Raw genomic sequence first — 25,895 nt, 5'->3', positions numbered from 1 at the left:
CTATAATGAAATGCAGGCAGAGGCGCAGGAAGTGGCTCATGGCGTGGCAGACGGCGATGCTGCTGACGGTCATGTCCAGGATGCCGTGCCTGAACCACCAGCATTGGACCTTCTAGAAATCAATGTGCTCGCCATGGCTTGGATATGGGGTCTGCTGCCAGGGGCGCTAACAGGCGGAGTGGTCACCTACTACCTGTGGTCTACGGTAATGTTCTCCGCGGTTCCTACTTTTTTGTACAAATTTGTTGAATTTCTCAGTGGTCGCAGACTATTCATGCACACTCTACTCTATAGTTTTGATATTCTCACTATCATGAGGCCTAAGCAGAGTCAGTTGCATTACGGCCCCCACGCGAAACAGCGCGTGGCTGTGTTGAAGAATAGTGAAAAATTACGCTTTGGAAGAAGAAAGCTGCATAACCCCGATGACCGACTGGCTCTACCAAAATCATATCTGGCTCTCATTCATCATACGCCTCCCTGAAAAAGAAGCAGATTCATCCTGCAGGTTGTTCTGGTTGCGTCGTTGTCGCCAGTTCGTGTTTATGCTGTTCCAGTTCTTACTCGGCCTCATGCGAAAAAAAAAAAAAACGCCGCGCTGGCTGAGTGTTTATGGCGCTCGGCAGCTGGCCCTAAAGACATGAGTTCGATCCAGGACGCGGCGATCGCATTTCGATGGAGGCGAAATTCTAGAGGCCCTTGTACTGTGTGATGTCAGTGCAAGTTAGAGAACCCCAGGTGGTTGAAATTTTCGGAGCCCTTCACTACGGCGTCCCTCATAGCCTGAGTCGCTTTGGGACGTTAAAAGCGCCATAAACCATAAATAAATCATGCGAAAAAATGTGTAAGACCCCTTTCTGGGGTATTTGAGGTTATAAAATAAATAAGTAAAAATTGTGGCTGCGCTTGGGTAGATTCAATGAGTGATTACTCCTTTATTACTTATCAGAAGATATATTTTATCTCTCTATCTTATTCCCTGTCACATTGAACGAAATTTCACTCTTGTTACCCGCTCTCTCTTTCTGAACGCAGATTGAGTGACAGAATTCAGTTAATCAGATTCGTCTGAATAAACCATAAGTTATTAGTTTTTTCTACTGGATGTACGGGCACTTCCCATTCCTGTTATCTTTATTTAAAGCAGTGCCATTAATTCACCCTTGTTTACAAGTGCTCGCTGCTCTCTGTTAAATTTTTAACGCTCTCCTTTTTCCTTCCTGTCGCTTGTTGTTCTGTGATTTCTGCCCTTTTTAGGCTTTCTTTAGGCGCTGAAATTTTGGACCAGCAGTGAGTTCCGACATTGGATATCAATTTTACGCACGTGTGCTACTTCTCCACCATCTCGATAGAAATAAGATACTGCTAATTCATTTTGTGGTTTGCACAGTGAAAGAACGAGATTCAGTGGTATACCAGATTAATTGCCGATGACGAAGCGAACACGGTCAGGGGATGTAATACGAAGAGAACATAATTTGGTTGATTATGGTGATGCAGTTGGTTCCCAGAGAAGGCAAGCGTAGCAGGGGGTGGTGATAATCAGGTACGATGGTGAGATTACGAAGTTTGCGGGGTTAAGGTGGCCTTATCTGGTACAGAGCTGGGTTGCTTGGATGCAAGTCTTGTGCACGTTGCAGAAAATGAGCAACTGATTACAATTACAATTACTCCGCCTGGAATTTAAGTGATTACAGTAGCTAATTACAGCCAAAAGAAAATAACTGTACAATAACAGAAAGGCAATTGATTACTATTGAGCCATTTTTCTTCACATTTTTCTTCACATGCCCAGGCCCATTTCTTCCTCTTGATTTCGGCTAGGATGTCATTAACCCGCGTTTGTTCCCTCACCCACTATGCCCGCTTCCGCTCTCTTAACGTTACACCTATCATTTTTCTTAGCTACAACTCTGCTTACGTACAACTCTGTTGCGTACAACTCTGCTTAGAGGTGCAAGGTTCCGGGCTAGTTGGTAATGCATTTAAAGGAAGAAACAGCGCGACGAAACACGGACACACGTAGAAATGACACACACACGAGCGCTCGTGCGTGTGTCATTTCTACGTGTGTCCGTTTTTCGTCGCGCTGTTTCTTCCTTTATCTGCATAGAGGTCATTGCGTGAGTCCTTTGTCATGCAATGGACGTAGTTAGGCAATGATAATGATGAGTTCACTTTGTGCAACACATTAAGTAATTCCAATTTTCACCACAGGTCGCCGATGTCGGCGTTATAGAGTGCACCTCCAGCGACTGTCGTGTGGCAGCAGAGTTGCTCAAGACGACGCTAGAACGGAACGCCAAGCCGTGTGACGACTTCTACACCTACGTATGCGCCAGCTTCAAGGGCCCCGAGTTAAACATCCTTTATACTGTAAGTGTTTTGTTTCCTCGTACATGTAATGTATCAAGCCGCACCCAGACCAGGCAGGATGCGTCAGCGTGAAAAGAGCACGTGACACGTGTCCTGCTGGATGATGTACAGTCTTTGTCAAAAGTAACCCGGCTGCATGGTTTGCTTCTAGCTTGTATAGTGGAGCCCTTGTGACTTTCCTAAAGATCAAAAGCTGTTGGAAGATAAGAAAACTCCCAGTACTTACCGTTAACGACCCTTTCAGCTTCAGAGAAGCTGTAAGGGCTCCACTGTATGAGCTAGAAGCAAACCATGCAGCCTGGTTACTTTTGACAAAGACTGTACACCTGTAGGCGTGGCTGCGAGCGCTCCTCTCTTTCGCGCTTTCCGTTTTGCGCGTGAAAGGAGATGGAATTTCTTCCTTTGTCTGATGATATTTGCGTTCGAAGAAAGCTTAAAACTTCTATGGATATTACTAACGCTGAACTGCAAAGTTCTAAAATAGATTAAGCGCTTAACTGTGCTAGGTAAAGGTTAATCAGCTTCCTAGTTGTCACGTCTAAGGGCCATTTCACATGATGTGGCTAGAGCGAAAAAAATTGGCGCAGGCGCTGATGTCGCTGTGTGCTTTCCAATGAGCGCCTTCACATGCGGGGAATAACTAGAGGGCTCTGTCGGAGCGAAGAACAGGTTAGCTGCACGCTCCTTGCATTTGCTGCTCGGTTGCTTTGAAAGACAACGCGCGCACGACCGTGAGCACGTATAACTACGTCACCAATATTCTCGCCTTTACGAGGCAGAGCGACAATACTTGCACTGTTATTGCATTTCAGTCGGACGGAAAAGCCCTTTGCAAGCAGTTCACAAATAGATTTACACTCTTTCTAGTCGCGAACCAACGGGAATGGCAGCGTCGGGAGGCGAAAATCTCAACTCATGAAGAGAGTTTTAGCTTATTTCTAGTGGCCGCTATAATAGACAAAACTGCAACGACAAGAAGATTCCTTCGACTCAGGAAACCTATTTTTGAAAATTACATTCTTTGGTGAAACACCCTATATATGTATGTGCTTGTGTGTCTGTCTGTCTTGACAGACTGAAAGATGAGGCAGAGAGTAGGTTTGCAGAAGTATCCTTGGTAAAAGATCAGAGATATGTCGTGGAGGAGCTTTTCGAAGCGGATTTTTTGGCCCCTTGATTCTCCTCCTGCGAGCGTGCGTTTTACTCTCGGTTAAATCGCCGTCCGCGTAACTCCGCGCTCATCCCTCAAAGCAGCACTGCTGAAAAGCGGCTCCGTAAGTCCGGACAGTTTTTTTTTTCCGGTACGTTAAACACGAATACCGAAATCCGAGCTAGCAATAAATTGTGGTCGAGTACTCATACGCCAGCTATATTGCTGCGGTGAACAGAATGAAACGATTCACGGTAACCGAAAGTCTGCACCCGTTTATGATCAAAAGCATCTCACTCGTCCCTATATATCATTTATATAATAGTACAGCGTAATGTTACTAATTCCACCTGGATTAATTCGAAATTCCGGCTTAATAGGGCTGTTGCATTGCTGTCGTCAACATCAGGGGTATTAAAGTATAGCTCCGGGGGTTCTTCAAGGTTACAATATTTAAATTAAACTTATTCTGTATTCTACGTTTTTTTTTTCATTTCTCACGGAATTTCATTGCACCTAAAGTTGATCTTAAGGTTTTCCGTTTCCTTGGCCTCAGTTGAGATGAATCCTAAGGACAACACTGAATTTTCGACGTCACGATACATTCCCCACACTTTGGTGCCGTTACCGCTTCACTAACAAATCTTTAAGGTTTATATTAGGTCAGCTCAGACATCTTAAGAATGGATTCGTCGTTACAAATCGCTACTTCATCCATTTCAACGCGCGTGCAAGTGTATTTCAAGTAATGTTCCTGATGTCATCGCTCCGTTCCTCGAACAACATTCCATGGCCAGCGACAAAGTTTGGGTTCGATTTGCTGTTTTGACTGGCTTAAAATGGTTTCAATGGTTTCTTTCAAAAACGGTTTGTTGTGGCTCAGAGGGGGCACTAGAAGGAATTTGGTGTGACTATAAACGCAAGTTATCCGAAAACCCCCTAAATGTCCTTTAAGAAAGTTCGTATGTTGAACTCCGCATAATTAAAATAAGCTCAAAAGAAATAGACTTCACTTGCCGCGAAGGTATTTAAGATGTATTCGCACTTTTCAGCGCCTATAGGTGGCGCGGCGGCACCAGCGTCATGGAGAACGGAGCGGTGATGGAGGTGCCACGGAAGCGCTCGCGCATGAAGGAGCATGCAGCTCTCGGCCTTGTTGTGTTTGTCGGAACGGTTATGTCGCTCGCTAAACCAACGCAGAGGTGCGTCGTAGAGGATGAGACACCTTTTAATGCCAGCCATATGATCCACTAACCGCTTGAAACCATACAACGCAAAGAAAGGCAGGAGACGAAATAAGCACTTCAAGCGCCTCTTTTCGGTCCTCTGTTGCATTACTTTGCGCTGCAACTTTTTAGCATGAAACGCTAAGTAACTGGCTTCAATGTACCGTAATTTCAGGTATGCAATCCGCGGGCTGTAATGCCCAAAAGCTGAAATTTCGCGCTTTGCGCACTAACTATAGGCGCGGACAGTACAGTATCTTTCAATATCGGCGGATATGCAATGACATTCTGTACGCTTACTTTATTAGAATGTTATCGTTCTGGAGTGTTTGCAGATAAATTTTATGCGCCTGTCGCACACGTTGCTCCTCTGGGCTACATGTATTGGACGCAGACAGTCTAGTGAACAAATTTTTTTTTCAGAAGAAATTGAGCCCTGCTGACAGGTGTGAACTGCATATTGTAAATTACAGTAATCCGCCAATTCCGCCACTAATGTATTGCTTTAACCTCGCCCTAACTACAGAACCCGTGAACACAACAACGAGCGGAAAATACAGAACGTTTCGCAAAACATTACTGTGCACAGGGGTCCGCTACATTTAGATGTTTCATGAGCACCACGGTCAAAACATTAACAGTCAACATTCAAACCACACCTTTAAAACACATATAGGTAAACTCTCTAACCGGCCTGTGCTTTTCTTTTTTTATTCTTGACGCCATGTCGCGAGAGTACTCTGTAATCTGCAGCGGCGACACGGTGCCGGCTTTCAGCCGTGGTCGCAGAGGGTTAAGATTCTTGATTGAAGTCATAAAACTTCGGACCGAGGAGCGCCCTAACCACTCACGCTGTGGCGCCCAACTCACCAAGATAACGCAAGAACAAATCTTTCTAGACGGGCTCACAGTACACGACCACTAATTTTGGATCAGTCACTTTATTCCCGATCCACAGCAGGAAGCTACAAAGTGATTTCAATTTTTTGTACCTAGAGGAACTGTGCAGGCTCAATTCATGTCACGCTGCACGATTTATGCCCTGGGGGACACTGCACAAACGATTGCATCGCACTTTTCGCGTCGGCACATCCACTGCGCGAAGCGTAGCTGCTTGCACTGCGAACGCTGATCACCGGGCGAGCGCTTCGGAAAATAACCGCGTGGGGGCGCCACCGTTGCTGAAAAGTGCGAATTGCGGAGTGAGGTTGTAAAGCGAAATGATAAGAAAGGGGAAGAGGTGAAATTATTCCCAATGACTGTTCTTTTTTTGAATATCGTGTATCTTATGAGTTATCCCACAAATTTTCGTGGTTGGCTCGCTAGCGCCCAGTTGTGTGATTGAGCAATTAAACTTTTGTCTTTTGTTAGCTTCTTTGCGTCTACGGAGCTGTGAAGGTGTGCTCGTCTATAGCGACCGATGCGCCTACTTCCTGCTAAATATTTGCTACTTTGTTCAGAGAGGACGTGCTTGCTGCACGTTTTTCTGAGGGGAAGCGTATCCTAGAAAAGGGTTCTAGTAGCAAACGCTGTTGCCATTTCAGGCTTGCACTTTCTCGGGGAGCTATAACTTGTTTTTTTTTTTTTTTGCTGTTTGCCCCGCTACAACCAGCAGGTATGATCTTGTTCTTAGTGTTTTTTTTTTTTATTCGATCTGCCTCATTGCTTCGATTTCCGGTTAGCAGGCAACTCTGGTTGTGAACATTACTGACACGTTTTTCGAATACAGGAGCCCTAGGAATAATAAAACAGCCTTCAGGATTTTAGACCTCTTTAGATGTGTTTCCAAATGTGTGCAGAGTTCATTCACTCGTCCCCTTTGCCCCGGTCACAGGTCACCGCCTACATGCAGAACGTGACCGAGGCCATGCTGTACACCATTGACGTTCCGCCCTCGCGTCAGAACGCCCTACAGAAGGCGGCTGGCATGTACCGCGCATGCGTCAACATGGTTGTAACCAACAAGTCTGAGGTGCGTTCGGTCACTGCATCCTGTGATGGCTGTGCGCTTGTGACGGTCTGCTGCTTAGCACAAGTGCACGAGCTTTACACTTGTCGCGGCAGCCACAGTTCCATAGAGATGAAGAGCTACAATGCTTGCATACGGAGAACAACTTGTGTAAAGCCCAAAAGATTTGGTCGAGAAGCAGATACGCCGCCTTATAGTAGACGTCGCTGATTGGAAAGCCAACCACCTGTCCAACGAACATATTCTGCCCTTTTGAAGTGGACCCGGATCTGGCAGTCTGCATTATTAGGATCCAGTATCCTCTTTCATACGACGTGGCTGCTCTGTCACTGAAGCTACCGTATACTGAAGTCCCTCACCGCAGCCTCTCACAGAGGCTAGGTGTAGGTTTTGAGGCATGAAACTAGCTCGTTTATTATAGCACACCGCATTTAAGACACGTTGACGGGATAGATTTTTCGCACTGGTGTTAACTCCACTTGATATCCCGCTCTATTCAAGGCAGGTTACATCGACAAAGAATATTTCGCCAGACTACTGCTCATGTTACAGTCCTGGCCCGTTAAAGCGACACTCGTTTGTATGGACGACTTGAATTATGGGCAGTGTTCTACGGACGAAACTTTTTAAAACGCAATTATGCGTCTTCAACTGGCTTTCCGGACAATGTACAAGACGAAAATGCACAGAGCCCGTTAGGGCCCATGTATTTCTGTCACATTAATATGGACAGTGATGAGAACCAAATCTCGACTGCCCCAATGAGATGGTTCCTTTCCGCTGTATTGAAAGCAGCCCACCAGCCTTAGTGACGGTCCTTTTTTGTGTGTGTTCTCACATTTTACAGTACCAAAGTACCCTGTTTACACTGCTTACCTTTTGCTGCATTCCATTAATCGATTTTAAAAACGTGAGGCCGCTTTCAACAGCTGCCGTCGACTAAGTACGGGTATTTCCTAGCTGTTAACAGGATTCGAAGAGAAATAGTACAAAATTAGCCATCACGCCATCAGACGCCATCACGTAAGTGATGCGTCATTAGGTACTTCAAAATGCACCGCAATATTTAAAAAATAATAATAATGCGCTTTCAACTCCCACGGTTTTCTCTACTTTTCATTTCACCGCCTGTCACTATGCACAGAAGCAGAACTTGGTTACGGAAACTGTTTTTAATTCTGATCTGTTTTGCATTATTCGGTATTTGGGTCGATTCGCTTTGTGGACAGTTTCGCTCGGGAACCACAGTGTCCATATTAACAGACACGACTGTATGTTAAACAGACACTGGAGGCAGCTCCAGCTCTAGCTGTGTTAGCGTAATTACTCTGCTTTTGCGTTGTCGTCGGTGTCGTCCATCTCGTCTGCCCGGCCTCATACCCTATTCCGCAACAAAACGACACCCACCTTGTAAGGGATCGTTAGTGTACGCGGGGTCATCGGAACGCAGCTGGGAGCGCTCAAAGCGAAGCGTCTCCTTTCTCGGAACGCGGCCGCTCGCGAACGCGCCGGGAAGTACGGGTGTCCCCCGCTCCGCGGTACCGATTCGCGCACGTACTGGCACGAATGTATATTTGTGTTCGTTTTTATTTTATTTTGTGGTAGAGAGTGTCGTCTACCTTGTAAAAGCCGGAGGGCTGGCCATGCCCTTGAAGAGCCAATCATGTTAATAGTGCAACATGATTGGAAGTTACCGAATGTGGGCTGGGCCTTTAGGGCTTTAGAAACGGGCCCCGGAGCTGGAAGCAGGGTTCTGCGCTAAGGTGAGATGCTACGCATCTTCGGCTACGCCGAGTAGGGGCCTCCCCTAGTATTAGCCAGTTCCGCCTTTTGGTTGTTTGTCCCTTTGCCGTTGTATCTAACTTCTATATTCTGTAAATATTTGTATATAAATCTTCAGTTATTCCCTTTTTCACGCCTGCATCGTAACTCATCTTGAGACCGTCTCTGACGGGGCACCCCTGGTGCGAAGATCAAGCTTCAGTCTTCGAGTTAAACCAACCGTCTCTGGCGGGGCACCTCTGGTGCAAAGAAGACGACGAAGAACCTGATCTTTACTCACCTAGCTCTATACTCATTTACAAAACTGCAGGCTCGGATGCGATCACACTATAGACACCTCACGGCCACACCACCCTTATCTCCACTCTTTAACGAAGGGCTACTTTATCACCTAATTCGAACCGAAGCCTTAACCTAACCTCGAGTGTGACGCAGAGTACACTTCTCCTCAACCACGGCAGCATAAAATGGTTCTCGCTCAGCTTCCGCCCTCACCCTTCTGCCACGTTCCTACGTGCCACGAGTGGTAATACAGGACGTAGTACGTCCGCCGCTTTGGACGAGGGTGGCGTTGTTGAATACTCTCAGTGTCCGGTTACGCTACACACAAATACTCCGAAAGCAGAAGATTGGACAGCCGTCGCTGTAGGTCAGTTGGTAGGGCACTAGGACGCAAAATTTGGAGCTCTTGGGTTCGAACCCTACCGGCGGCATGTGGTTCTTTTCTTCTGCTTTCGTAGCAATTATGATTAAACGATAAAATAATAGGATTCATGGTGAAAGGTAGCGAGAAAAGAACAAGGACCAAAGGAAGGGGCACGAGAGCTTTTTCGCAACTAAAACTTTATTGGAAAGAACACGAAGAACTCACAAGCCAAATATTCCTCTCCGTGAGATTGTTCAAGAAAGGAACTCTTGGCAGCAAGTCATCTCGGACTACCTAGGGATGAACTGATTACACTATTAATCTCCAATTAATTACCACAAATTGTAAATAGAATTCCCTATGCTCCTTGATTTTGGCGACTGTCGGCTTCCGTCATGTAAGAACCTGCCCAGGCATTCACATGCTACAGCAAACATTAGTGCCACTAGCAAAGAGGCTGAGTGGCATTGGCAATAATGCGTACCATCATCATCGTGCTACTCATCTTGCTAACTAGCTAGCGCTAATTACTCGCTGTATCGTGAGGATAAGCGGCTGTAACTTTTCTTCTGAGAAAGAACTTGGACTGCTTTTAACCTGCCCTTACGAGTGCAATGAGACATCATTACTGATCCTTCCCACGCAAGGGTTCCTTCTCTTTCATAACCACATAGTTGATAGGAGTCCTCATAGCACTACTGGTGCGTGTGGTGCAGTGGTTAATCGATGTGCCACTCCACCTGCAAGGTGGCTATTTCAAACACAAGGCACCGGTGGGTCTTGTGAGGCCCTGGTTGTTCTACCCGAGCTCCTGTAAGGCTCAATTTTGTACAGGCAGCTCTTCGGTAGGGTGAAAATAAAAGTTGTTTCAATCAATCAGACTCTCGACCAATGAGCAAATGCGCAGTGGCACGGTGGGTAGGTGTCAACTGCATTGATTTTGTTTGAATTAATTTCATTGCCACCAGCCTTGGTGGACGTACAATCAAGAGGGCAGGTTGCCACCTTCCCATCGTGACAGGCGGAGCGCTTGCTTTTTCATGACGCGCACGGACGGACGCCTGCTTTTGGCGTGAACGGGATGTCTAATACAATCGCGTCGCACTAATTATGCGCGTAAATACGGTAGCTCTATGGCGCTCCTTTATGGAGCACTGAATTCCGCCAAACCAACACTTCATATCATGACTACAGCCATAAACACACCCACACATCTCAGCATCAACTACGCAAGCGCTGTTGATAAGTCTTCCACTTGTTGCGTAGTTATTCGTTCGTGATGACTCGGGCGGATGACGTTCGCCAATGTGGGCTGGGACCTTGAAATGACATTAGAAATGTACAATTATGACAGTGGCTGGGCATTAAAGTTGCCCGCACCGTCTCATCACGCAGGTAGTATCACTGAAAAACTTCCTCGCCTTGGTCGGTCTCGACATGTCTAATATGCCACCCAGTTCAGGCTTCAACACCGTGGAGGGCATTGTGCGGCTGTCCTTTGAATACGGCCTGCCAGCCATCGTTCGGTTCGACGTGTTCTTCGTCGGCTGGCACCCCAAGAAAATTCTGAAGGTACGAGTGTCGGTAACGAAGTAATGCAGTAATTTGCCCATGAAGCACTTGTGATCATTATACTTGCAATTGGTGTCTTGTACGCTCCTATAAGGTTTCAGAGAGCGTGAGCAAAATTGCGTTAAATTGCTTAATTGATAGCTCATACAAAGCATTTCTGTTTCTAAAAACAGAGGAAAACATATTTTCTCTCAGTTGGTTATTAAACCTATGGTCGCGACGGTTCGCTGAAAAGAATTTAACGATGGATAACCGAGATGCCGAGCCTGCCAAATTTTGGCCAAGTGCAGATCCCGGCTAGCAACGGAGATTATAGAAGCTCATCACATCGCGAAGCACCATGTTTCATAGTGACCCATCTGTTTTGTTAACCACGAAAGAAATCGAATACCTATCCCATGGGTAGTAAATCTACCCTTTTCAGCCACATGGTCTCGGTTTTCCTGCTGTGTCATGTCTTGTTTTCAGTATATGTCGACCATTTCCTTGAATAAACTCATGAGTTGATAGACAGCGCTGCGTGTGTCCTGTTATCCCTTTCGTGATGTTGTTTTCGCACTGTGACAGCTTTACGCTGACAAGAGATGTTCTCTGCAGAACAAGATAGATTTTCTGCCTCATACTAGAGGCCTAATGGCGCGTAAATTTCACACCTAAGAATGCAGGCAATCGCATCCCGGATTTACTTTGTCACAGTTGACTACAAACGTAGCAGGGGACGGCAGAAAGTTAGGTGGGCGGATGAGATAAAGAAGTTTGCGGGGATACAGTGGCCGCAACTGACGAAGCACAGGGTTAATTGGAGAGACATGGGCGAGGCATTTGCCCTGCAGTGGGTGTAGTCAGGCTGATGATGATGATGAGTTGAATACACACTGGTGGGAGCGCGGCACTTCACCGTCATGTGCAGCGTAGCTCTGCTTATAACGTATGTCGCGGGGGCCCCATAAATCCCGCCTATAAGCGGTAGCGCATTATAACCAAAACGTTTTCCAGGTCAAAACGAACGCCAGGTGGGTAGCTTTCCTTTAAAAAACGCTTATTTTATCACTAAAGTTTCACCATACCGCACGCAGCGCGACCGTGGAAGTTACCACGACTGCCGTCACAAAACTGGGCATGCGCAGATCCGCGAAGGCGGTCCGCTAACTTTTGCGGTAGCGCGGCGCGCGGTATTCTAAGACATTTTTTTTTTTTTAGTGTAGCCGCAAAAATAAGCAGCAATTTTGGCCTGCCGCTGCCTAGATATTCACGGCGTAGCGGATTAGCTCGTTTTCCACGGAGCTGAGACCCATCGACACTTATTCGCTGAAGTCATTCCTCGCGTAGGCTGTCACCTTCAAATTTGGATTATAGCCGGTACTTCGCTTAGCGCGCATGCATATTAAGCGGTGGGACTTAGAATTGACTCCTAGCGGAGGTAGACCGGTGGCTGGCAAAAACCGCATTGTATCTGGTCGCGCACTATAAACGATTACTTTATAAGTTCTCTCCGCTGAGTTTAAAAACGGAGTCGCTTTTGGCTGTATAAGTACCGAGAAGAATCTACTAAATTCTTGAGTATTCTATTGTTACGAAAGTAGGAAGTGTCGTGTATCCGAGTTTTCATCAACATTTCGCTCCGCCAGAACTGCAGATAGCCCATTACTCTGGCCTGCATCTTTTCGCTGTTACTGATATTTTATACGTAATCAGCTGCACTTTCTGTATTTGGACTAATGTTTTACTGTTATGTGATCTACTGCATTCACTCGAAAGCCAAGAAGATCGGGTTTTCTTCTTGTTTTCGTGCACTGAATTTGTGTTTTTATACCCAATCCGCGTTCTTATATTGGGTTGATAAAATGTGGTCACACGAACATTTATGTTGACGTTGCACCGGCGTCTCAAACGTCCTCTCGCCCTCTAAACGCTATGAGGCCGCGCTGGCCGCTTCTTTACTGCAGATGGAAATCGACGAGAATTACATGGATTGGCTGGAGAGCAAACCAAGCGCGAAAATTTACGAGTTCTATCTGGCAGAATACGATTCAAGCCTGGACTCCAGCGTAATGGGGCGCATCATTACAGCTGAGCGCATAGGTACGAATTCTTGGTGTTCCGTATACATTATGTTTTGTCTTTCCACGCCATAGCGTCAAGTCGGAATACTGCGGTGCATAGCGATAGCGAGTTTTGTTTCCTTTATGAAGAAGCGTAGTCCTGGGCACGCTGGTTTATTCTGAAGCAGTGCTATGGCAGGCGGTAGTTATTTCTACATTCTTAAGTATAGCGTGCTATTCCGACACACACATACGACACAAGAAACGCAGAGATAATGCGTTAAACAATGTGTTTATTAGAAACGTGGCAAATAAACAGATGTGAGTTGGTGCTTTGTGCGTGCAAGTCCATAGTTTCTCTCGTCTGTGTCTGAGTAGCTTTCAGTAAGCAAGAAGCAAGAATAATTCTGGAAGCCTCTTTAGAAGCAGAACCAGAAGCCAAAGATTCGTCTCAAAAACAGGCCGCTGCGTGCCAAGCGTCACGATCACGCGGAGGCGTGTGTTCCTTCCAGGCTCTTGCGGGGCTATTATAAATATCTGGGAAATTTCTCCAGGCTCCCGTAGCTCCCACTACATTGAGATCGCTTCGTAAGTTTTAAGCTGTGATTCCGAGAGGCCGGAAACACGATCGTGGTTTGAGATGCGTAGTCGGATCAGTTGTATAGCTGAGACGTAGAGTGAAAATACTGAGTGAACTACTGTTCTAGATGGAGCACACGTTACGTAACTTGGGGAAAAAGAATGAAGAAGAACTATAGGGTCGCCTAAGTTACTTTAAGAGTGGTATGCGACGGCATTATATATCACATTTATCACAGCTTCTATTGCAACTTCTGTGTTTGTTTGCGTCAGTTTCTTGGCAATTTTCGGCCCATCAACAGCACGCTTTAATCCTACCGCTAGCTGCGGTAGCAGGTATCTACTATGCTGTGAAGGTGCCTACATTTTATGATTTTTGATTTCAACGTTCACAACTAGGTGGCCAGGTTGTGATTACGTCACAAGGTCATGTGACCTCTCTAGACCAATCATTGTCAGCGCACGCTAAAGAACCCCAAGGGGTCAAAATTTCCGGAGCCCTTCACTACGGCGTCCCTCATAGCATGAGTAGCTTTGGGACGTTAAAGCTCCATCAACTAAACCAAACCATTAATCTAATTATTGGCACTGAAACATGATTACTCTTGAAGTGGTGGCCACAGTTAAAAGTTAAGAGATAGCTGCGTCAGGATGCTATAAATGTCCCTTTAGAACAAAAAGAACTATCATTCCTCTAAAGCTCTATATGATTTTCGGCCTGCTTGAATCTCTCTCCACGTGTTCGCAATTTTTCCCCGCTCAGCTAGCCCCTCTTTGTGCATTGATGCTTTCATCGAATTTTATTGCCACTTGCTCCTTTTTTCATCCCTTTCGTTACATTTACTTTTTCAGGTTCCGTCGTGTAATCCTTAGTAACTTAATTTTCTTCATGTTATATCGGCATTTTATAAATTTGGCGCTATTTTTGCCCTATAATCCTCAAAGCCGCGTTGGTACTCGCGAACCAGGCTCTGGCGCCCTTATGTTCACTAGTGTTGATTTTTTTTTAATTTCATTTCTACCTGCTATTATTCTGAAAGCCTGTCAGATAACTTGTTGAACGCCTTTAATAACTATTGCCTTCTTCCTTTTCCACTGTATATCCCGGCTATGTAAATCATATGTCTGCGTATCATCAGTAACTATCTTGGTTTAGGTCTCTTAGTTTCACATAATAAAAAGAAAGGGCCAATCGTCTTCGCAAATAAACTTGCCAGTAGTCAGTGTAGTTGGGTCCCGTGCTCTTCCTCCTCCGTCGTCTTGCAGTTCCACTCAACCGCGCACTACGCAAGGTCAAAGCACTTGGTTCACTTTGTCATCAACAGAAACGCTTGTTTAGTGGCAGATCGCCCACACAGAGCCGAGAGTAGCTACGGCGTCCTATGTAGTAAAGCATTTGTTAGAGCTATGCAGTGAGACCAACCTTTCGACTCTTGTTCACGTGAATGTTTGTTTCGCTCGTTTCAGTGGGGCTGTTCATTAACAGTCTTGCACCGCGAACGGATGAGAACGCACCCAAAAAACTGACAAATGTTGGAGGGCTCGATGCACTCACTCAGCAGTCTGTCCCGAAAGGTGAGTTACCCGTCAATTGAATGAATCCGTCACTCATTCACTTCCATGAATGCGGCCGCTTCTGTTTGTCCCAGATGATCGAAAGGTTGGATAACTACCACACCATGCCATACTGCAGCCTCATCTTACCTATTCAAACTATAGCGACCCAGACCTGGGACGAAGAGTACAGTTTTCGGTGTCTTTCATTGACTTGAAACACTTAATAAAGACCAACACTAATCTGTGACGCAAGCAAAATGTGGTGGTGCTGCTGTCTCTGGCTGGAAAGACTGGGGAAAAGTTGTGGTAAAAAGTGGGCTTAGCACCCATAGAAATATATGGAAGTAAAAGTTTTTCAATGCAGTTTTCTGATTTCACAGTGCTCACTCATTTAGTTACTCGCATACTCCCGATTCCTACCCTGAAATGTGTACAGACCGTGTTTGAACCAACAGCTCCCATTGCTAGTGGCCGGTCCAATACTGAAATTACTACTGTATATAGTACATATTTACAAAATACCCATGACCAAATGCACATATATAGGTTACAGGTGACACAATGTATTTGAATATGCTCTACCAAAATAAAAATCGTTTAAGCAGTGCTCATGGAGTGCTCTCATGTTCACTTGGCCGAAGTTATTGCCAGACATCGCGTTATTTGGAATTGCCGCCGCCATATTATCAGACGTTTATGAAAGTTAGTCTTCACTGGCGTTCGCTAACTAGGACTCAGAGTGCAAAATATTCACTCAAACCTGAAAAGTAGTGGCCGTTCTCTGTACCCGATGTGTGCTATTGCGGTTCTATTTCTTGCGTACCAATGCGTTCGTCTTCCATTTTTATCTCAGTAATTACTCTTTTATCATCGTTTACCTTCATTTAATTTGATTACCTTAAAGGCGCAGTGAGAATTCATAGCTGACAGAATAAATATGATTGGAAAGCCTTGTTCTTACAGAATAAAACATGACTGGTTAAATTTTCTGAGAAGGTAGACAGATGTGTAGTGCCTACGGTCCTCTGCGATGGGTGGTTTACTCTGCAATAGCTGCGGTTCGTTTCTGTCATCTACGCGTGATTAGAGTCTGATGTAATGATTGGAAAGAAACAGAAACACACCGCGTTCGTCATTGCCTTCTTCAGACTAAAACTGTCAGCAAACGAGGTGCCTACACGCCCCGAAATTACTTTCGTATATCACTATGAAATTCATTTCGTCTGAAGTTGTTTCAGGTGATGGCATTCCATGTCTGAACCTCGATCTTACTCGAAAACGGATTTAAGATCGGTGCTAAGGGTGCTGAATAAAACAGACTTGCCGGTTTTTCTCGCAGCAATCAATGAATGGCACCTAGTTTGTCAATCATGCTGTATCCGTTGCTCTGATGCTTCGTACTCGCTGCAGTGTCCCTTAACATGCATTCTATTCTTACTATTAAGGCGGAAGCCTTTAATGCCTCATTGCTGTAAGCAGGGGTTGTCGACAGAAATGTCACGCTTTTCAATTGGTCGAAACTGTCGTGACGTCACAGTGCGCGTATTTCAAACGAGGCCAATTGTACTTTGGCTAGTAACCATGCAACCAAATAAAGGGATCGTATAGTGATGCTCCAAGTAAGTGAGAATGAGTTTAGTTAATTGCTTAATTTACCGCCTATTTAATCTTTCTAATCAGGCTAGATAAATAAATAAAACTGAGTAGGAAATTGGTCGAGTTTGGGAATCGAACCCCGGTCTCCGGAGTGCGAGACGAACATGCTACCACTCCGCCATACCTGCTTTTTTTTCTTTATTGCCTGGCTTTGGCTCATGACATTGCACAACAACAATACACATAACGCTATATACATACGACACTGTCGTGGTCAGCCAGCATGAGACTGGCTTCGTCAGCTTAAAACTCCCGCAACATACACAACGGCTCTAGTCTTGAGAGCCACTCGGGAGGCTCCGCAGCTGCTTTTTGGATTGCAAGAAACCAGTCCATGCTTTCCCGAAAATAAATTCCGGCCCGTCGTGCGTCTTTGTCACAATGGTAGCCTGCCATTCTGGAGCGCCATATACAGTGGAGGCCCAAGAGCATTATGAGATCAAAAGGTTTGGAATGAACAAAGGCGCGTCTAGTGAATACGGTGTCTTCGTTCACTCCCATCTTCCTCCCTTCCCGTTACGGCGAGGTTCAGGTGTCCACCGAGGTATGCGAGACAGATACATTTCCTTTCCTCAAAAACCAATTTACAGACGAGCAAAGCGTAGAACCGAACGGGCGATGGCGTTCTGTGGACTCCCTGGCAGCGTTGCAAGACGCTGTCGCGTTTCACTCTTACAGGCGAAGTTTAACATCTTAACACATCAGTGACACAAGCATCAACACTGCGCTTAAGGCTTTCGCCTCAACGAACTTTAGGTCGACAAAGTGCCCCCCCCTCCCCCCCCCCCCTGAATTTTTTATCTTGACCATTGCGTGGAAGTGCCAGTCCCAGCGACCACGGGGGAAAAATGGCGCCCGAGCATCGAATGTTGTATGAAAAGAAACACCTTGGAATATTGGCCGCGGTGATTAACAAACTCGATTTTGCTCAGACCGCTTCGTGTGGCGCGACAGGGTGCTGTCGGATAACGTGACATCAGCAGCAGGGCAAGATTCTGTGGCCTCTGCTGATGACCTCAGTATGGTTGCTAGGGCCTTGTGCTAGCGCTGCATTTTTTAGAGCGGAAGCTGTACTCCCCCCGTGCAAAACCTCAAGGTTATGTGGCTCCGAAGAATGACCTTCAAGCGCTAGGGCGAGGGGCGTGGCTGTGACGTCATGCCTTGTGACTCGCCGCGCCCTTCTGCGAAGCGGGGTCCCCGCCGACCCCGCTTCGGCGACCCCGATCCAGGCGGACGAGCTGTCCGCCTGGCGGCTGAAGCCGCGAAGAGACAATGTATCTTCGCCAGTCTTTAGTCGCGGAGGTCCCGTCCCCCGTCCCCTAGGCCTGCGTGCCAGGGACGGGGAGTAGGGGGCCTCCTACATCGGTGGAAATAAAAGTTGTTATCAATCAATCAATCGCCGCGCCTCAGCGCAGCTGCGGCACGCGGAGCCGGCGGCGTTCGCTCGCCTTCGCAGCTGCGTTGAACATCGTGATTCAACGCTCACCTCGCGGTTGCGCTGAACCACGTGACTCGCCGTTCATCTGATAAGAAAAAGCGCGAAGCGTTGCTTGGCGTTCGCATATACTCATGGAGGAGTCAAGGGCTGCAACCAGTGTTTCGGCTGTGTATAGTAGACCACCTACCCGTGTCTGACTATGCTTTACCGAGCTTCGGCTCTGTAAACCAGAATCCGCTGGGTTGAACCCCAGCCAATTTTTTTATTTTTTTTCAACGGGGCTGTTTTTTGCAGGCGAGTGGGCGAGGCTCATCGGAAAGTACACGGACAACGCGTACGGCGCCTCAGACATGGTTCTTGTAATGCAAAACACGACCGAGCTGATAAAACTGCTGGCGGCAGGCGTAAGCATGTCTCCAGAGGACTCGCGCCTGCTGCTGTCCTGGAGCCTGCTCCATCGGCTCCTTCCGCTCGCCAGTGGTCACGCCATGAAGATCATCCGCGACCACTTCGAGAAAGAATGCTTCAGGACCGTCTTCGGCGTCATGGAAATGGCCCTCATGAACACCTACCTGCGCTACTGTGAGTGACCTCATAGCCAACGTCTTGCTTTTGCAACAGACGGAAACCTAATCATTGTGTCCTCTTTCTAATTTTTTGCTATGCCCTATTTTCTGGATTGCTATGTGCATTTCGTGTATTTCGCACTTAGCGGCAAGGGGCCACCCAGGCGTACGATTAGACTAGTATTTAAACTTCCCAAATCGCTGTCTTTTGTTGATCAATGGCCTATGCAGCAAATACAAGAACTCAACATCATTTCCACTCCCCTTCGCCGTAGGTATGATTATGGCGAAAAAGATAACTAATACAACGCGCAATATCACCTCGAAGCTGCTCCGTTAGTCTTTGATGTTCCTGCGTAGCTGCCCTAATGAACCCGCAGCATCGCTTCGAAGTGAACGTTCATGATCTTTTCTTGTATATTCAGTAACTATATTGAGGCCCTGAAGTGCAACTGTATACAATTCATGAGTACTTCTTTATATATTTTTGAAAATTCAATCAATTACATTGAAATTTATGCAGCAGCCTAAAGATCAAAATGTTTCCTATCCAATGGGTATACTTGAGAACAGCCAGCAAGTACCTCACTTCTCTTGCTTCCGCTTCAGCGGTGCCACCAACTTCAGTCAAGAAAGCGACGGAAATGTCGTATAATCTGATGCGAGCCTTGGCGGAGAAGATCGCTGACACGGACTGGATCCAGGGACCCGTGCGTCGCATGAGCCTGGAAAAGGCCTTTGGCATGCGGCTCCTGATCGCATACCCAGAGGCTGTCGCCAGCACCACACAGATGGAAGCATTCTTCGGTGACTATTTCTTCCTATTTCTTTCTTTCTGTTTCTGTCTATTTCTATTCCTGAATCGTTCGGCTAGTTCATTCATCCGTCCATGACTTCAACTCGCAAAACATTGTCAGGCAAGTTGGCGACTGGCAAAGGAAGACAGTGGAAAAAATTTCAGCATTACGAAGACATCAACCTCGTAAGCAGGCCTTCTATTTAAAATGAGGGCTCAAAGTGCAGACACTTTTTGCGAATGCTCTTACAACCTCGGCAGCATAGTTACCTTCTCGTAAACATTAAACAGTAATCATCGATATAAAAACTACAAGTCTGTTGAACACTGTTGTGATTAAATTACGAAGCCCTAGATGCAGTTTTCATTTTCATAACTTTCAAAGACAGCACGCATGGCAAATTTTCTCTTCGAAAAGTTTGGAACCATAGGGGAGCATCCCTTTGAAGTACTGTGCATTAAAACCAATGAGCTTCAGGAATGTCCAGATATGCTCGGTTGAGTGAGATAAAGAGACAAAACCTCGGGTGGGCGTTGCTGTATCGCCGCCAACCATGCCGCCCTCTGCTCTACTACAATGTGGTGAAGTTATTTCCGGACACGTGTGGCGTTCAGTGTACAGTCTTTGTCAAAAGTATACAGTCCAAGGGGTCTGCTTCTGAGCCTTGCAGCGCGGCTCCTCTTGCATATGTAGGGACGCTAATCTCACGAAGACTGCAGGAGCTTAAGATCTCGACATTCCCAAGCTTAGGACCGTCAAATACGCGTAAGAGCCCCGCTACACGACTTGGAAGCAAACCCCTTGGGCTGTATGTTACTGCCAAGGACTGCACATAATGTTTAAGCGTAGTCCTGGAGTAATTTTTAATGGACAGTTTCTGAGAGGTATAAAGATGGATTATGCGGCATAGTGATGGGAGCCGGCAGAAAGAAAGGTGATTCGTATTAACTGGTTAATTGGATAGGATAGTGTAGTCTAATAAATCTATAGCCAATACAGTTTGGTGTCTGGTCACATTTACAGATTGTAACTGGCCGTTTACAGTGCTAATTTAGTTTTGGGATTTTTTTTAATAATGATAGTAATAATATTAGTATTAATAATAATTATGTTACCCTTACAATTTTCATGTATGCATTTTCAACCACACCTAAGCATACAATTCTTGTGGGTGGGTAGACAGGTCAGCGGTTATATACCGGGCAAACATGTATTAAATAAAGAAATGATCAGAACAAGATTCAAAGCGGATATGAAGTAAGATTTGAGAACATGATTAGGCTCGGCTCTGCGCGGAAACAAATTATCTACATCCCACGCGTCGTTCAAAAAACCTTGTGTCAGTGGAACTCATGCAGTCAAGTCACGTAGCGACGCACAAATCGCGTGGTTCTTCTTGGTCCCGCTAAGGATGTGAACTGGAGGGCTGTTTGCCATTTTACCATCGTGAGAATTGTGGTTAATCCTCAAGTATACATTTTTACAACTATACACCAAGCTCTTCCTAGTATTAGTATGATACAACTCAAATAAATATCAGTTGGCAACAATGAGCCTTGTCCCCGGCATTCTTAATTACCCCGCTTAATAATTACACCTGACAACACAATTGGCTTTTTAATGTTTGACTATATCCGACCCGACAAAGTCATCAAAATTCTTGAGAATATAATGTCGCCTTATGATCAGCATCTTGTTTGGATAACAAGAAAAGGATTTGCAATAAAAAACTGTTTAAGCACGGAACATTTCTGTGCGGTGGTCATGAATACTATCGGAGCTTCACAGCAGACGTAAGTTGTGTCCAACTATAGTATTGCCGCGGTTAGTCTAGTGCGATGCTGTTGGAGTAACGCTGGGCAGCTCGTACATTGAGTGCTCAGATGTTTCGCGCAAACCGCCTTCATTTAGAGAGACAGGTGTTACGCTGCACTCATGGTCATTTCATTGTTCTCTATTTCTTCCTTGTAATTTCGGCATTGTTGTTTCATTCATTCTTATCAGGACCGTATGTTTTAGTAGGTTACATTCGGACCACCACAAACATAGGCGATACCCAACGTAACTTACCACTTGAGAGGCGAACAGCCTGGTGACATTCAGTAAAAACACGGCACCTCATGCGAGGAGTCAAATCGCATATCAAAATCTTTATTGGCGCTGGAATCCTCTTCGTTGCTTACCACTGTAACCGTACGAATTAGAGCTCCTTTATTTAGATTTATGCGCGATGACCTAGGAATGAGTATGAACAGATGGTTATCGGAGCACATTTACGTTTTGCATGCTCAGAAACAAATCATTCAGTAGTAGACTGTGCATAGTGGACAGGTATTTTTGCAGGCTATGCCAGCTGATAACGTAATTAACATTTCCTTTTCTCACCTTTTAACGACGCCTAAAGGATGCCTTAAGTCTCGCACCTTCGCAAGGGAGAGCCACCATTGATCGCTGTAACGCAGGACGTGTCTCATCCATATGTACTCGGTTGGTTTTTCTTATTGCCTATAGTTTGCGTACAACGTATCCTAGGTCAGACAGAAACACATTCGTAAGCAATATCTCTTTCCCAGAGCCTAAACCATGTTCAATAAAGTGTGGAAAGTAATCGGTATAAATCGTTCCTTGAACAGGTGAAGTGAAAGCTTCAGGTTAAGTGAAAGCTTCAGGTTAAGTGAAAGCTTCGTAGATGTCGTTTATAACGACATCTAACGAATTAATGATACTTCTCCGTCCCTGCCCTCGCAGCTGATTTTCCTGAGGCTCGCGGGGATTTCTTCTCGCCGTGGCTGGAGTCGCACCGCTTGATGACACAGCGTCTCTTCAGGAATAACGCGACCGAAAACTTCACGGTTGGCATGGCTAATGCCTGGTACAACCCAAACCGCAACATGCTGTACATACCAGCTGGTATCATACAGCCGCCAATGTTCTTCGGCGAGGGAACTGCAGCGCTTAATTACGGAGGTCTCGGTCAGGTGAGGCCTTTCGTGCACTCTTTGAGCCAAAACTTTGTGCTTGACAGGATCAACACGAAGAGGAAGAAGGAGAGTAGTACTGATATCCTATAGCTGAAATTGAGAAAAGTAAATAGACTTGGGTGGTAAATTCCATGCGCACAACAAATAAACAGCAGTCCTCGGGGCAGTAGCGCCGATTGTAGGGTAAATCAAACGTAGCAGGGCATGGCACGGGGTGCGTGGTGAGTTGAGATGAGGAAACATGCCAATGTACAGCAGCCGCTGCCGTTAGAAGACAGACGAGATGGGAGACCGATAGGAGGAGGCTGTTTCCTGCAGTGGGCGTGGCCAGGTTTATTATGTGTTTGATCGGTGCAGTGCTTTGTCTGCAGATAGTTGAAAAGCGGTCGCCACGTCGCTCAACCAAGACGTCCAGAAAAGGAAGACTTCTAGCATCCTCTTGCTTGACAGTGAATGGTAAACATGCTTCGCGTTGATTCTGACTACATTCCAGGGTGATGCACGCCGCTGTCTAAGCACGTCCAGGCACATTGTCGATGACTCTCAAGAAAAACACCCTGGCTGCTTTCACAACCAGTCGAATAGCACAGAAAATCAGTTCACACCGCCGCGGTGGCTCAGTGGTTACGGCACTCGGCTGCTGACTTGAAAGACGCGGGTTCGATCCCGGCCGGGGCGGTCGAATTTCGATGGAGGCGAAATTCTAGAGGCACGTGTACTGTGCGATGTCAGTGCATGTTAAATAACCCCAGGTGGTCGAAATTTCCGGAGCCCTTCACTGCGGCGTCCCTCATAGCCTGTGCCGCTTTGGGACGTTAAACCCCATAAACCAAACCTAAACCATTCATTGAGTTCACAGTCGAGGATGACGTCTGGAGCTGGACGTCTTCCTTATCTGGACCTCTTGGCTGAGCGACGTGGCGACCGCCTTTCATTCAAGCTCTTCAGAAAGGACACTTACACATGCTGGTATCTTCATTTTATTTCTATTCACCTGGCATGACACAAGCTTTCTGTCGGTCCTTCCTTCGTCCGACGTGGCGAAACAATGTGCTCGAAGATCACGCTTCAGACTTAAGCCAAGTGCGCCCGATATCTCCGCGAGGGCGGCTACCCCAAGCACTTTGTCGGTTCCGTTCTACGACTGTCAACACGCCCATCAGAACCGATTGGTCCTACATGCAGAGTGCGAACCGCTAACCCTTGTGCGCAGGGCGTGTGCGCGCTTGTAGCGTGCACGTTGCTCACGTTGTTGTGCGTAAGCTGAGGCATGAGCTGAGGACGTCAAGGACAGGCTGAAGAAAGGGAAGTTCCCTGGTGTCACCGATAAAATTTCCTGCGCAGACTGCGACTATTGTTATATAGCCGAGAGCGATAATTTCGAAAGACGATTAAGCTAGGGATCACAAGAATGACGTCACAAATAAGAAGGTTGCATCAACTGTGCTTGCGGAACACGTGGAAGCCGTGACGCAAAGGATCGCCTTGAAACAAGCATCAACTATTGGGAGAGAGAACAATTGGCTGTAACGCATATATATGGAGCCCCTGGTAATCCAGACACAAAAGAAAGCGCCCTAAATCGCAACGATAGTTATCTTCCACCTACGTGCGCAAGATGCCTGGGACGATTAATACAACGAACTTAAGCTTCATGCTTCACGCTTTCCGTTAGTGAACAAGGTTTTCCGTACGGAAGCCGAAACGTATAACATCTTAACAACAACCTTTCGTCGGCGTTCCGTTTTTCTTTCGACAATGTACTAATGTACGCTTGAGTTGTCATTGCTACATTGGGACGACATATTTCTAGCCTCGTTTTTTTTTTCCCCGGATAGGAACCTTTTCCAGCGATATTCCCGACCAACTCGGATTCATAATCTGCTCAGCGTCTCAGCTGCGCCGGATACGAGGAGTTCACCAGAATATGAGAAAGCAGCAGTTAGAGTTGAGCTGAAGCATAACGACAGCCTTCCCTTTGTATAGACGCTGATGTGAGACGCTTGCCATGCCGTGGTAGATGTCGCCAAAGCTTACATTCCATATTTGTGCATTTAGATGCATGTGTTACAGGACATCCCGAGAAGCAAAAATGCTAACCGAATTCAGGTACTTCCGCGTTGTGTTGCGTGCTTCGGGAGATTCCCGCGGTATCTTTCCCAATTTTATTCACGCGGACTCTGCTGCGGCACTTGACACCATTCGTAGCCTGACATTAGTTCTGTTATAGGGGCTACTTTGAACATCTATATGTGTGTACGCGTGTTTTTCAATTTATGATCAGCCTTGGCTGTGTGTGTGTAGACAAGTAAATCTGGTGCCAATGATTTGCGCAGGTCATTGGCCACGAGATCATGCACGGCTACGACGTTAGCGGCATCCTACGGGATTACAAGGGGCAGCTGTGGAGTTTCAGCAACTCAGACACACTGAAGAAATATGCGGACATTCTACTATGCCTGCGCAAGTCCTACGTGCTGGTGGGGAACCGTCACTACTTTTGGAGATTGTGCTTTTACGAAGTTCGCAAAATTTAATTGGGCATTTTCTGTTTGTTTTTTATCAAAAAGGAGCTTATTTTAGTTTCCTTAATGGTTCTAAGGTCGGACTCCAAAATAGTAAGTGAAACAATTCATAGACAGAGCGTCAACCCAGAGCACGACGTGAACAAGCCTATCTGTACTCCGTATTCCTCGCAACTTGCGAGCAAACTGAGACTGCCGCGCGTGTTGCGCCATCCGCCCACACCCGGTCTCGCGTGGAGCCATGGCGCCATCGTTCAGTGCAGCGCTTAACCCGTTGTAAACAACAAGGGCATTGCATTTGGCCGGTCTAGCGGTGCTGCGGACGTATGGCTGTGTTTAGCTGAAACCAGACCTTTTATTGCAGCGAGGTTCAGTCTCTAGAACGTGCTACGCCGGTACTGCAAAGCATTTCATGCCCACATCTACTCTCGACCACCAGAAAGAGTGTGTTTCTTTCTCTTTCCTATTTCTTTCATTTAAACTGTTTTCTTTTTTCTTTTTTTTTCATTTGTCTTTCATCCTCCCCTCGTCTTCTTATTTTTATTTCTTAACATGCGAACAGAGGAGGGACTGTAGATTCAAAGGGAAATAGCTGGATTACAGAGGCCAGGCATGCTGACATCTGCAGTTTTTTCTTTCTCCCTGACGCTTTCGTTCGACTTCCCTTTCTGCGCAGGCGGCAAAGGAGCGGAACCTCGCCGTCTTGGACGACGTGATCGATTCAGAAGGTTTCGCCGACTACGCGGGTCTCCTGCTGACGTACGCCGCCTACCGGCGCCTCCCGTACCGAGAGCGACATGCTGTGCTGCCGAACCTCGGGCTGAGCGCCGAGCAGACCTTCTTCGTCGCCCACTGCCTTAAGTGGTGCGACGTGGCCGCCAAGCTGAAGCGTAGCTCGCGCTACTGGAACAGCCGCTCTCGCTGCATCGTACCGCTGCGCAACATGGCCCAGTTCGCGGACGCGTTTTCCTGCCGCCAGGGGGCATCCATGAATCCCCGCGAGAAGTGTCCCTTCTGGTAGAGGCCAGAGAGA

General features: G+C 46.5%; 1 protein-coding gene across 1 annotated transcript; it reads left to right on the top strand.

The window, feature by feature from the left end:
• The first annotated feature begins 10 nt into the window (after positions 1-10).
• Positions 11-25,895, top strand: LOC149339485 (neprilysin-1-like). The gene is made up of 11 exons (XM_089550928.1): positions 11-205; positions 2,218-2,376; positions 6,587-6,724; positions 10,545-10,721; positions 12,668-12,803; positions 14,810-14,917; positions 18,288-18,575; positions 19,169-19,366; positions 22,105-22,334; positions 24,674-24,817; positions 25,539-25,895. The coding sequence occupies exons 1-11, from the start codon at positions 11-13 to the stop codon at positions 25,881-25,883; spliced, it is 2,118 nt and encodes a 705-aa protein (XP_089407054.1). The 3' UTR covers positions 25,884-25,895.

This window comes from Amblyomma mixtum, chromosome 6 (assembly GCF_055824585.1).
Source record: "Amblyomma mixtum isolate Tamu chromosome 6, ASM5582458v1, whole genome shotgun sequence".
NCBI lineage: Eukaryota > Metazoa > Arthropoda > Arachnida > Ixodida > Ixodidae > Amblyomma > Amblyomma mixtum.
This window is presented reverse-complemented; position numbering and strand designations above follow the sequence as displayed.